Consider the following 13,297-nt stretch of genomic DNA (forward strand, 5'->3'; position numbering starts at 1 on the left):
AGTTCATTTAGTGACCGTTTGAAGTTACAATGGCACTGCAAAGTGACTTATGACCATTTTTCACGCTTATGACCATTGCAGCATCCCCATGTTACAAGATCTGCATTCAGATGCACGACATATTTATGATGGTTGCAGTGTCCTGGGATTATGTGATCATCTTTTGCCACCTGCTGATAAGCAAGGTCAATAGGAAAGACATTCACTTAATAACCATGTTACTAATTTAAGAACTGCAGTGATATACTTAACAAATGTGGCAAAACTCACTTAACAAGTTTCTCATCTAGCGGCGTAAGTTCTAGGCTTTATTGTAGTTGTAAATTGAATTACTTGTATTGTTAAAATTTGATTTAATTCTTTGCGATTTTCATGTAATCGAAATCATCTGAATTAACAGCATGCAAAATTGTTAATCTATCCTACAGAAATTTTATTCAATGGAAATACTTGCATGAGCAAGATAATTCTTTTATTAATAATAATAAAAAATAATAAATGATAATTCATTTTGGAAATCATACTGATTCATTCATAAATAATTACAAAATAGTATCATTCAGTATGCAAGAGAATAGATTTCTTTATTTGAATGCTCCACTCCAGGGGTGGGATTCTACCAGTTCGCACTTATTCACTAGAACCGGTTGTTAACATTCTAAGCAGTTCGGAGAACTGGTTGTTAGAAGAAATTACTGGCCTAATCCTGTAAGGAAGACAGGAAGGAAACATTCTGGTGTTGCTTACAGAAACTGCCTCTCCATTAACCCTTATTACATTCATGGCAGGACTAGACTTCCTGTCTCTGGAACTTCTCTGGAGTTTTTTTCCCCTCCTTTCCTGGGACTTTGCTTGTATGGGGTGACCATTCAAAGTTACAATGGCACTGAAAAAAGTGACTTATGACCATTTTTCACACTCACGACTGTTGCAGCATCCCCACAGTCATAAGAGGTCAGGCAAGAGATGCGTGCCTCAATATGAGTGATATTGAGTTGGCCACACCCAGCCAATAACATGACACCAAGCCATGCTCACCACGTAAGCCACGCCCACAGAACCGGTTGTTAAACATTTGGATCCCACCCTGCTCCACTCCAATCCCAGCATCTGAAATCAAGAAATGAAATGCCATTACAAATTACCATGATGCTGATTAATGTTGTATTAGTTACATTGAGGTTATAATTTTATAATTAAAACACTTCTGCCACACTTCCAAAATCAGTCACTATGAACTTTTGCATCCAATATTTCTGTTTAAAACTCTTAGGTGTCACTAAAGTTCATCCCATTCTGCTAACAAACAAAATATATAACTACATTCCCCACATTTCAACCTTAACAAGTGGGCTAGATCAGCTAATTCTACTTTATTGTACGACTACATTAACAGAATGATACAAGTCTGAAAGTACACTTCTCCCCACCATCTCCTTTACACTTGAGAAATTAGGATCTTCTGAGCCTCTTGCATTGCTCTCTAAACAACTGAGTACTATGCTGTCTCTTATCTGACCATTCCTTAGGTAGCATCTCTGGACCAGCCTCTCAAAATTATTCCTATACCAGGGATGGGCAATTAATTTTCCCAAGGGGCCACCCGAGAAGCTGGGATTATGTAGAAGTCCTCTACCACTGCCCCCCGACGACGCCCTGCCCCAATGTCATCCGCACAGAATGATGCTGCACTGCTGCTCTGGCTGGATGTGGCCCACAGGTCATGAAATGCCCAGGTCTGCTATATACCATCACATATTTACATCATAAAGGACAAGCTGGTTTTTCAACTGTTGTTCCAGATCAATTTATGCTAATAGTACAGGTCCTCAAGTTATAATTTTAATGGAACCAGTAACGAAGTTGTTATGGTCATAAAAAGGATCAATCCCACAACCAACCTGATTTTATGATCTTTTTCATTAAGTGACTTTTATTAAGCGAACCTATTGTTCACTATAGGGCAGTTTTGCTGAGTCTCTGACATATCGTCACATGATCATTGGGATCTGGAATTGGGTCATAAGTACTTCTGGAGAGGGCTAAGCATCTAGTTATGAATTATATCAGACTAAACTTTATTAAACCTCAGATCAGTTCCTCAATTCTATATCTCCGTTAGAATTATTTAATCAGAATGTATTGAATTAAGGAAACAAAGTCTACTGAGCCAGATGTGTAACAAAATTTGGGAATGATCTTGGCAGAGAATGTGTGAAGGAGTACTGACTAGGGAATGATTAGATGAAGAGAGAGAAGCCTGTAGTTGAATTAAGATCAATTAAAGAAACTTAGAAAGGATCTATCTTATCTAATCAGATGATAAAAAGATAGCAGAAAATTTGTACTTTCAGATTTGCAAATTTCTACCTATCTAACATACAGATAGCTTTGTTTTCTGTCTGGTCTACTTAGGAGGCTAATAAATCTAACAGGAAAATAATTACACTTCACAATAATTTATGTATTCTTTGCAGTACTCTATTTAAAAATGATTTTTACTTCTCCAGGATCTATTCTGCAAAATACTATGGAAGCATGCTTTTTCCCTAAATTTTATCATACAGCAAAACTGCAGTCTTTGAACAATCAGACTACACAAGTGTGATTAACATTTTATTAAATAAACAAAAAATATACAAAAAATAAGAGAAATGGGAGAATAAAAACCAATAAACATTTCAGTTGGCAATCTACTGAGCAATTGAAAGCAATATTTAAGATCCAACACTAGAGTCTCTGCATATATAGTATCTCTTCCCTTCTGCTTCTACTTATGGATAGCCACTGGAACTCATGGCCTCTGGAACATAGTTATTACACATGCCTGGAATGTAATATCAGGCAACTCCTGTAATATATTGTATTTAAAACTTGACACTTCTAAAATATAAAATTCTGAAACTCCCTTGAACCAAAGAAAATTAAGGTGAACAATTCTGACAATATGCATTCCACATTTCTGGAAATAAAATCTCCTAAGAGAAACTCACAAAAATATTTTTATCAATATGAGTTCTTTAAGTTTATATTAAGTTTTAAACTATTTTGTAAAAAAATACCATCATAATAGAATGTATAAACCATCAGAATGTAGAAAATACCCACAAAAAATATTTATACCCTAACTGCAAACAGTAGAACTAGAGGCCATCTGACCAAAAAAGGGATTCCCATAATTCTTCAGTTTTTAAGCAGATTCAAGAATTGTGGATTCAAGCTTACATTAGAGATTACTTTTCTGGAAATAAGATAATGTGGTTGTTTATATTAACATACAAATCTTTCACATTTTCCAATTATGTTAGTTCTCCCACATAAACATTAAAAGCAGAACCTATAGCTATTTCTCTAATGATAATTTAAATCAAATTATCTGTAACCATTGGGAATAAATATGCACTCAAATGCTGTCATCTGAGTATGTCAGTCTCATCTAAAATATTTCAGACTTGAATGCACATAGTTTATAGACAGGTACTAAACAACAAGATATTTTCTCACTCATTAATTAATTAAATCAGAGGAAGAGCTGCTTCAAGTAATATATTGCCTATCCTGAAATCTATTTTTTATTTCCATGTTTTAATTACAAGATATAAGACATTTCCAGCAAGGTTTTACTAGGCAAATTATATATTTCAAGCAGAAGAAAACAGAATGAAGACAAAAGCTTCAATATAGCCTTCCCTTGTTTGTTGTCTATTATGCAAAAATATCCATATATTGCAAGCAGAAGTCCAGTAAATGTATAAAAAGAAAAACTTAAGAACATCTTTCAAATTAATTAGATAGAATGGAATTTCCCTTCTGTTTAACATTTGATAACCTCTTGAGTTTTTCAGAAGTGCAAAAGAGTTTAATGTTTTATATTTAGCTAGGCACTTAATATTTTCCCAAGTTTGCATGAAAGCTACTACTGCAAAACTCATTTACTGCAGTTTCTCTTCTCCCATGCAGTGTTTACATCAATCAGGTGATTAAGACAATACTTCTTTTTTAAAATTTGTCACTTCTGTTAGTCAGTTCCCTCTTTTTTTGTTTGTATTATTCAGTTGTTTCTAAGTTATCTGAGACATAGTGAAGACAAGTCTTCGCAAACTCAAAAAGTTCCAAGTTTCTTACTCGGAAATTAATTGCTCCATAAGCATATTTCCTAGTTGTCAAGCAAGACGTTCTGTAAAAAAGCACAGAAGAATATATGAAGGAATTTGATAGCTCAGAATCATCACCTGATAATCTCTGACATATATTAACTTCACAACATCCATGACAGCAGGTATCAAGACAATCTTGGCAGATCTTCAAAAAAGCTAAGATGGGCTGACCTGTAGGAAATCCCTGGGCAAAAAACTAGCCAAGAAAACCCCCTCCCCCCAAAAAAACAAACTCCTCCAGACCACGCCAGAAGATGGTAATGGAAAATGGTAATGGTAATGGAAGATGGTAATAGAAAATTACCATCTTGTATTGTTGCCAAAAAATATACCCACATGGATGCAAACTTTATTTGAGGGAGAGTCAAATTTTTATCCCCATTCTATCTCTATGCCAACAATTAAAAAAAAAATCTTTCAAGATCTCTGCAAACAAAGTAAGTTTTATAACTTGTATTAGCATTGCACATAAATACCCCTTGTTTTGTTATTTTAATCTTGTGATTAAAGTAGTTTTAAGTTATGTGACCTGACATGGTAAATCTTTGAAATATTTCTAGCAATATACAAACTAAATATGCTAACTTTACTATAAAGCTGCTGATTCACCCTTACTGTCCTTTTTTGTTGTTATCCTCACAACATTTCGCACAATAAATATTTCTGATAATCTGAAGACTTTTTATGTCTCATAAGTTAAAACAGAATATTAAAACTGCTCAGAAAACCTGCTGCTCAAAGACAAAACTATAGGGGGTTGAAATAAGCATGTAGTCTATTTTATAAATATTATATTACAGACAGTGATTTAAAAGACTGAAAATCAAAAATTCATGGACAATTTTGTATTACAATCTTATTAAACCATTGTCTTAAATACAGGTAACTGTACACAAGTAAGGGAAACAAAAATATTGAGGATTCAGTTTTTGTGCAAGAAATTTAAACAAGGGGGGCGGGGGCTGAGGAAATTTAAGATGTTAAGATGGTTGAGGAGTTATGATCTTAAAATGTTAAGAACTTTAGGGGAAACTACTAAATAATATAAAAGAAAACAGATAAGAGGGAAATAATTAAGATTAGTAATAATTCTCACATTGCAAGTTAGAAATAAAAAGTTATGTATCTGAAAGGATAGCAATTTACACTATCAGTATTCAGATTTCTCACAAAAAGCCTCAATGGGACTTAACTAGTCATGAATTTACATCTCTTGCTTTGGTTGGAAGAAATATCCATCTGGTTCAATTCCAAACCGGGAGAAAAGATACTGGAAACATGGAGGATGATTGGAAAGATGGTTTCATGATGAAGCAGAACCATCAAGTACATGGCTTTGGTTTTGCTTTATCATCAAACCATCTTTTCAATCAGCCTCCATGTTTCCGGTGACTTTCTCTCGGCTTGGAACTGAACCAGATGGATATTTCTTCCAACAGTTTGACACCCCAAGATGGGACTCTAGACTAACTTGACCAACGGACCTGGCTCAGGTAAGCCTCCTTTGCTGGCATAGGCCCATCGAGTCTGTGTGTGGATTTCTGTAGGTTGTCTGAGAAGTTTGGTTGAATTTCTGAGGGTGATGCAATGTTCTTAGGAGATTGTGCAATGTAATGAGCCCTGCTGCTAGTGGGTTAATTCTATTATATCCTGGAGGGTCATGTCTTAATCCCATCATCCTAGAGCTAAAGGTCTTTTGTTTTGTAGAAAATTTCAATATATTTACTTCAACTAAAACTAAATCTAAGAAAACATTTTTTCATACCTTTTCCTTTCAACTGTGTGAAGAGGAGAACACATTCTTTATTCAAGAGATTACGTATATTGTATACATTCCCTACAATGAAAGTTTCCATTATAGAATGAATAATTCAACTGTTTTAAATAAGATGCATCATTACTTAGTCAAAACACATTTAGACATTCCTCTTAAGCATTTCAATATTAAATAACAAATCCCTTGTAAATTTAATTTACCAGAATAATCTGTTTATTTTTTTTTCATGAACTAGCTATCAAGTATTCATACATATGTCTCCTGGTGTCCTTGCTGTTTGATTTGGAATTTTTAACAACTAATGGAGTAATGAACTAGAAATTCCTATTTTGCTTAGATTATGGGGAAGAGGGGTTAACATCAATATTCAGATTCTTCGATAGATCTTGGATTACATTTTTATCTGGCCTCATTCTACATTGTTTATACAAAAAGGTCTTGAGTAAGAATTAATGTTAATATTCTCATTTCATATCCTTTTGAATTATATTCCTCTATTTTATTAAGTCTTCCTTGACTAGGCTGTAAAAAAGAAAGGATGGAAGGAAAACTAAAATTGACAGCTGAACCTATAGACTAAGAGTGGATTAGACCCCTTTCAGATGGCTGAAATACTTAAATAAAAGGCTAAGAAGTATAAAATATTTTTGGAAAAAAATTATGTTAGTGAACTCAGTCTTTTGTCAGACTGTAAAACTTTAAAGCAGTAGGAATTCAGACTAGCACTCTTTTAAAAAAAATGTTCATGTTAATCTCTTCTCATATTTCTTTCAATTATATGTCCCTAGAACAAAAGAATAAAACAATGACTTTCATACTTCTATAATGGATATTTTTAAAAGCTTTTAAAAGTTAATACAGCTGTGCAATGGTTTGGATTTGGTTCCAATATGCTTCCAAAGAAAGCTTTGAGTGTACAGATAACATCTCTCTTCTTCTTAATATTTCTCACAGGTGCAGAGTCCAATTTCTGTACTGACAAATACCATTCCACATGATCAAATACAGTAACTGGCTAGTTCAACAGGATGCTTTTCATTCCCATGTTGTGTCCTACCATCTTTGATCTTCTGTACTGGCATTTGTCATGGATGTTAAAGGGGTAGTCAGTGCAGGCAACAGTGTGGTGTACCCCTGGTGAATGCAGTGTGGCGATAACACTATGGACATTTTCCCCATTTTCTTCTATTGTTTGAATGTCCATCTGCTACCAAAACTGTATCGTTGCTGACACGGTCAAGAAAGAAAATACCTAAGGGCCAATGAACATGCACATCCCATGGGATGTAAAGGGTGCTTAGCATTTTTGGGGATTGGTCACCACTCAGCAACATATAGATCTATTAAACAGACCATTTTATACTTTTGGTGAATTGGCATATGCCTATCGCAGAGCAATCCAATGATTTCTACAAACTATTATGCTGCATTCATCCTTGTGCACATTGCTTCATTAATGCAACTATATTTTGCAGATGGGATCCTAAGTAATAGAAGTTTGTTTTCATCACTGCTGACTTGAGTGGTGGTGGTGTTCAGAGTAGTTTCTAGACACTCAGTCTTGAGTTGCAAACCCAGTTGACTAAGAAAGTCATTCCATATCTAGACATAGCACTGCAGGTCTTCCATAATGCCAGCTTTGAGAAGACATTGTCATATAGAGCGGAGGTGTCAAACTCAATTTCACTGAGGGCCGCATCAGAGTTGTGTTTCACCTTGGGGGGGCATGGCCAGGGGGTGTAGGCATGGCCAGCATGATGTCATTTGTGTTGGGGGATGCCTGTGGTGGCCCGAGCACTCTGCCAGCAAAAATGGGTTCCCAAACTCCATTTTCAGCTGCAACAGCCTCCTGCAACCCTCTGTCAGTGAAAACAGAGCTCAGGAGGCCTGCGCATGGTCCTCCCAAGCTCCATTTTCACTTGCAGAGGCATTGTGGTCCAGTCCTTCACTATTTCAAGAGTGGCTATGTGGGCCAGATCTAAGAACGCCAGCCCTTGAATTTGACACTCCTGGTGTAGAACAAAACCCAGAGAGTACTGTGATACAAATTTTGTGTAATGGCAACCATCACAAGAATGAACAGCAATTCTCATTCACGTAACATCTTTTTGCAACTGTTTAAAACAGCTGTGTCCTTTCTCAACTACAAACTATATATAAAAACCCTGCTCCATCCTAAATTGTTAGTGAAATTGGTCTAGAAGTACAATCAGATTATAATCTTGTGCAAATTTGTTTTGAGTTTGGAACAAATTAATCTGAATTGTAATGCTTTGAGGTTGGTTATGTTCTAGTAGAACAATACTCTAAGCAACTTATATTATCTGTTAGACTGAAACTCAGAAAGTTTTGAAGAGTTTGCCCTGAAGAACTTGTGATGAAAAGCAACTGATGCATTATCTTGCAAAAGATTTACTGATTTAAAGAGATGCAAACATGGATTGTTTACCTCCCATGTGAATCCAAAACATAGCAGACTCCTAAAAATATTTTTGTTAATTTCTTATAAACAGATATACAGCAGATGGAATGAACTACTTCAAATCTACTCTAATGTTCTAAGGGTCAAAAATAAGAGGGAACAGACAGAAAATCAAACAGCTTTGTTTTTAGTTCTCATTGCTTTCTGTGATTGGCACACTCAAAACTTTTCCAAAGAACATCTAAACTTTCGAAAGAACAACTTTCAATATTTTTTTCTGGTAAAACACAGTCAATTCAAAACATTCCAGATGAGATTCCTTGTACATTTTCCAGAAATGATATGGCACCACATCTAATCCTAATCAGTACCTGTTCCCATGCCTTGTATGAAAGACAGAAAATATATACAGTACATACCTACAAGGAAGACAGCATTCATCTTTCTTATGAATAGAAGCCATTATTCTTGATCATACATATATGCATAACACAAGTAATACAGGTAGTCTTTGACTTACAACATTCGAGTCCAAAATTTCTATTGCCAAGCAAGATAGTTTTAAGTGAATTTTGCTTCATTTTACATTTTTTTTGTCACAGCTATTAATGAATCAACATGATTGTTAAATTAATAACTTAGTTGTTAAGTAAATCTGGCTTAAGTAAATCTGCAGAAAAAACAATTACTACCCACCTGCCTTCAATCGAGGACCTGTATACTGCACGAGTCAAAAAGAGGGCTGTGAAAATATTTACAGATCCTTCACATCCTGGACATAAACTGTTTCAACTCCTTCCCTCAAAATGACGCTATAGAGCACTGCACACCAGAACAACTAGACAAAAGAGCAGTTTTCCCCCGAAAGCTATCACGCTAAACAAATAATTCCCTCAACACTGTTCAACTATTTACAAAGTGTGCACTACTATTACTGTTAATCTTCTCATCACTCACCACCCATCCCCTTCCACTAGTGATTGTAGGACTGTAACTTTGTTGCTTGTATCCTTACGATTTATATTGACTGTTTCCTAGTATGATTTGATTGTTGATTGTACCCAATAAGTGTTGTACGTTATGGTTCTTGATTCTTAATGAATGTATCTTTTCTTTATGTATACTGAGAGTATTTACACCAAGACTTGTGTGTCCAATCACACTTGGCCAATAAAGTATTCTATCTATCTATCTATCTATCTATCTATCTATCTATCTATCTATCTATCTATCTATCTATCTATCTTCCCCGTTGATTTTGATCATCAGAAGGACATAAAAGATGGTTACATGACCTCAAGACACTGCAAACATAATACATGCCAGTTGCCATGTGTCAGAATTTTGATCATGTGACCATGAGGATTCTGCAATGGTTGTGTGAAAAACAGTCATAAGTCATGTTTTTCAGTGCTATAACAATTTCAAATGGTCACTAAATGAATGAGCTTAAGTCAAGGACTACCTGTACGAACCTGCTACTAAAAAATAAAAGTATTTTCTTTATTAAATGTTTGCATTTCTTTTACTTTCATCCTTTATTCCACTTACCTGGTGGAATAAAAAAATAGTTTCCATCAGTCAAATAATAGCTTTGATCATACAGCATGAGAAGAAGTTTACCATAATCAACGTGAAAGATCTTGAAAAATAAAAGTCATAAGCATAATTTTAATTGATGTTTTATTCCCTGGAAACACGATAGAATATTATTTTCTTTAATCTTAAAATTAACCAGAATCTTGAATCTTAAGTCTGTCTACATAAAAATAAGACCTACAACACTAGCTGCATTTTGGTTGTACTCCAAAACCCAAGTTCTATCGTCAGTTGCAGGAACAGGCTCACAGAATCCTATACTAAATAATTTTAAAAGCAGTAATGAATATCTGCTCTGCTGATTCACATCAGGTGTTTTGCATTTCACTCCAGATATCTTGGAAACTAAGACTGCTAAACTCTACGTCATTGCGTCACAGTCCTAAAATTTTCCTTCATTTGTAGGAAGAATCAAACAGCTATTCCTTAAAAAATAAGAACAGCCTATCCCCAGGATATGAAAGATATCAGAACAGATATATTTAGAAAGAAAATGCAGAAATGGCAGAAATCAGACTTTTATTTCCTATCTGAATTATCTATTAATAGAGAACGAAGATGTTTTCTTCCCATGCAGCCTATTTTGTAAGAAACAAATAATCTAATGGCCTTGTTCTCTTCCACTGTTGAGGCAAATTCTTAAGGTTCTTTACACAAATGTAATCCCTAGAATAGTTGGGATTTGAACAGAAATCTTTACTCGTCTATGAAGCTTAAGAGTTCATTTTTGACATCCTCTTCTCTTGGAAGCAGAACTATGATTGATGAAGGAGAAGTTCCTTCCATTGTACCCAAATCTAAGCCCTGTTTCTAATTCAAAGTGGAATTAGGAGCTCTGGTGGAACAGTGGTTAGAATGCAGTACTGCGGACTAACTTTGCACACTGCCTGTTCCGACAGCTCAAGATTGACTCAGCTTTCTATCCTTTAGAGGTCAGCAGAATGAAGACCAAGGGGGGAGGAAAGGAAAACCCTGTCGGCTGGGAGGGTTGCTGCACATGGACTGAAATGCACATGATGGGAAGCAGAGCTGGTATTCAGCAGGTTCTGATCAGTTCTGGAGAACTGGTAGCAGAAATTTTGAACAGTTTGGAAAACCGGCAAATACCTCTGACTGGCCCCATTCCCATCTATTTTCTGCCTCCCAAATCCCAGCTGATCGGCTGGGTCTTCTTTTGTTGCCCTGCACAGGGGAACAGAGCTGGAAAGCAGGTTAGTGGGATGGAGAGGGAATGGGATTTTGCAGTAACCTTCCCCTGGAGTGGGGAGGGAATGGAGATTTTACAGTATCCTTCCCCTACCACACCCACCAAGCCATACCCACAGAACCAGTAGTAAAAAAAATTTGAATCCCACCACTGCACTGGGAAGTGCAGAAGCTGGCTGATGGTGGCAGAGGAATGCACCAATTAGCTGGAGAGAAAGTGCAGATCAGCTGGAGATCCGGAGCTCATTTCAATCAGCTGGAGAGTGGCTGGGTAGCAGGCATGCTGACAGGAAGACAGAACATCCGCAGCTGAAGCTTCTCAGCCCTTCTTGGAGTCCAGAAGCTGCTGGTGAGGCACAGGCCAGGCAGGGGTTCCAAAACCAGTTTTGAAGCAGCAGCAAGTAGAGCTGACTTTGATTGTGGGTCAGTTTTGTGCAGAGTTTGCAAGCCTGTATTAAATACACATCATGCCAAGAACTGTGTTGCTTGTTTTCTGATTCTGGAAGCTTGGAACGTGACAATGGGATGGCAATGCATAGCATAACATAGAACAGAACAGAATCAACAAAGTTGGAAGCGACTTGGGATATCTTCTAGTCCAACCCCTCAAGCAGAAGATCGATACCCTTCCAGATAAGTGGTTGTACAATTTCTTCTTAAAAATCTCGAGTAAAGAAGCATCCACAATTACTGACATCAACTCATTCCACTGATTGGTTGTTCTGTCAGGAAATTTCTCCTTTGTTATAGGTTGGATCTCTCCTTGATTAGTTTCCATCCATTGTTTTTTGTCCTACTTTTAGGTGCTTTAGAGAATAGGCTGAACACTCTTCTTTGTGGCAGCCCTTTTTAGATGTTGGAAGACTACTATCATGTCACCCTAATCCTTTTTTCATTAGATATACCACTTCTGCAAATGTTCATGTTTTAGCCTCCAATCCTCTAATCATCTTTGGTGCTCTTTCTCTGCACATCTCAACATTTTTTAAATTTATTTGTAACTTGCCTTTATTATTTTTACAAATAATTAAAGGTGGTGAACATATCCAACACTCATTCCTCCTCCTATTTTTCCCACAACTAACCTGTGAGATGAGTTTACTTCAGGTATATTACCTTTCATATGTTACAATTTACATTACATGCTACTAAATGTAAAAATTACATTTATTTCAAAGCATTTTATTTTTCAACTGTTAATATCAACAGGAAAAATTTACAATGTTGATTATTATTTGTTAAAATGTTTGCATATCTGTTTTTATTTTTAATCTCATAGTCTGAGAATATTTTATAAATGAATACCATTTAAAATTAAGCTAAAATAATAGCTGAAGTTGAGGACCCGGTGGCAAGGCAAGGACGAGTAGAGGTGCAGAAGCCCATCTGTGGTTTCAGCTTATCTCTTTTTGCGGTTGGTGCGATCCCCAGAGGGTGCTCAAATCCTGGAGAGATTCGTGTCAGTGTGGGGGATACTCGGGCTGCAGTGTGGGGAAGGCAACCCCCCGGCAGCAAAGAGGAGCCCTCCAAAGCCCAACGTGCAAGTGACAGTTCGTAAGATCGGTGGAGAAAAAGGTGGCAGGAAGAGCTTAACGGTGGAGAGGAAGATCGGCAAATTATTTTTCGCACTAGTGTCTGTCGGAAGCTTGAAAGGAAAGCAGCTAAAAAGCGAAGGCTAGACAGGCATGGGCTAGACAAAGTTCGGCAGACCGAAGTGAAAGTGTGGATTACAACGAATGAAAGGGGAAGTCTACGAGGTCAGGAAAATACTGCTTGGAAAGAGTCGGGAAGTTGATGACCAGCAGCAAGTGGAATTAAGGGAGTGATAAGATGCTTCATTGGAAGGCCTGAAAGACTATGTTGAGGATAGACCATCTCAAAAAAGGTTGTTCTATCTGTGTGGTCATTAAGAGTGGATGCCAGCTTGGTAGCACATGATCACTCATTCAATGTGATAATGTGGAGAATTTTGAACACTTGAGTGGACTGTTATTTTGATGGACTTTCTAGGATAAACTTTATTAAAGCAAAGACGAGGAACGAAGCTGGTGAAGAAGAGGTAGCGTGGCGCTATACGAAATACATAGAAACTCCGAAGTCATTGCAACAAAATATCAGATATTAACTGTTTAACAG

The 13,297-nt window shown here is 36.5% G+C and overlaps 1 protein-coding gene across 1 annotated transcript in view; it reads right to left on the reverse strand.

Moving 5' to 3' along the window:
- Positions 1 to 2,604: 2,604 nt before the first annotated feature.
- Positions 2,605 to 13,297, reverse strand: part of CENPC (centromere protein C) — a 34,854-nt gene continuing 24,161 nt past the window's right edge. The window contains exons 9-11 of the mRNA XM_026719592.2: positions 9,908 to 9,998; positions 5,923 to 5,994; positions 2,605 to 4,177 (exon numbers count right to left, since the gene is read on the reverse strand). Of these exons, the coding sequence (XP_026575377.2) occupies positions 4,164 to 4,177; positions 5,923 to 5,994; positions 9,908 to 9,998 (177 nt within the window). The 3' untranslated portion in view covers positions 2,605 to 4,163. The remainder of the gene's footprint in view (positions 4,178 to 5,922; positions 5,995 to 9,907; positions 9,999 to 13,297) is intronic.

Source organism: Pseudonaja textilis, chromosome Z (genome assembly GCF_049901715.1).
Source record: "Pseudonaja textilis isolate UNSWEBS1 chromosome Z, rPseTex1.2, whole genome shotgun sequence".
NCBI lineage: Eukaryota > Metazoa > Chordata > Lepidosauria > Squamata > Elapidae > Pseudonaja > Pseudonaja textilis.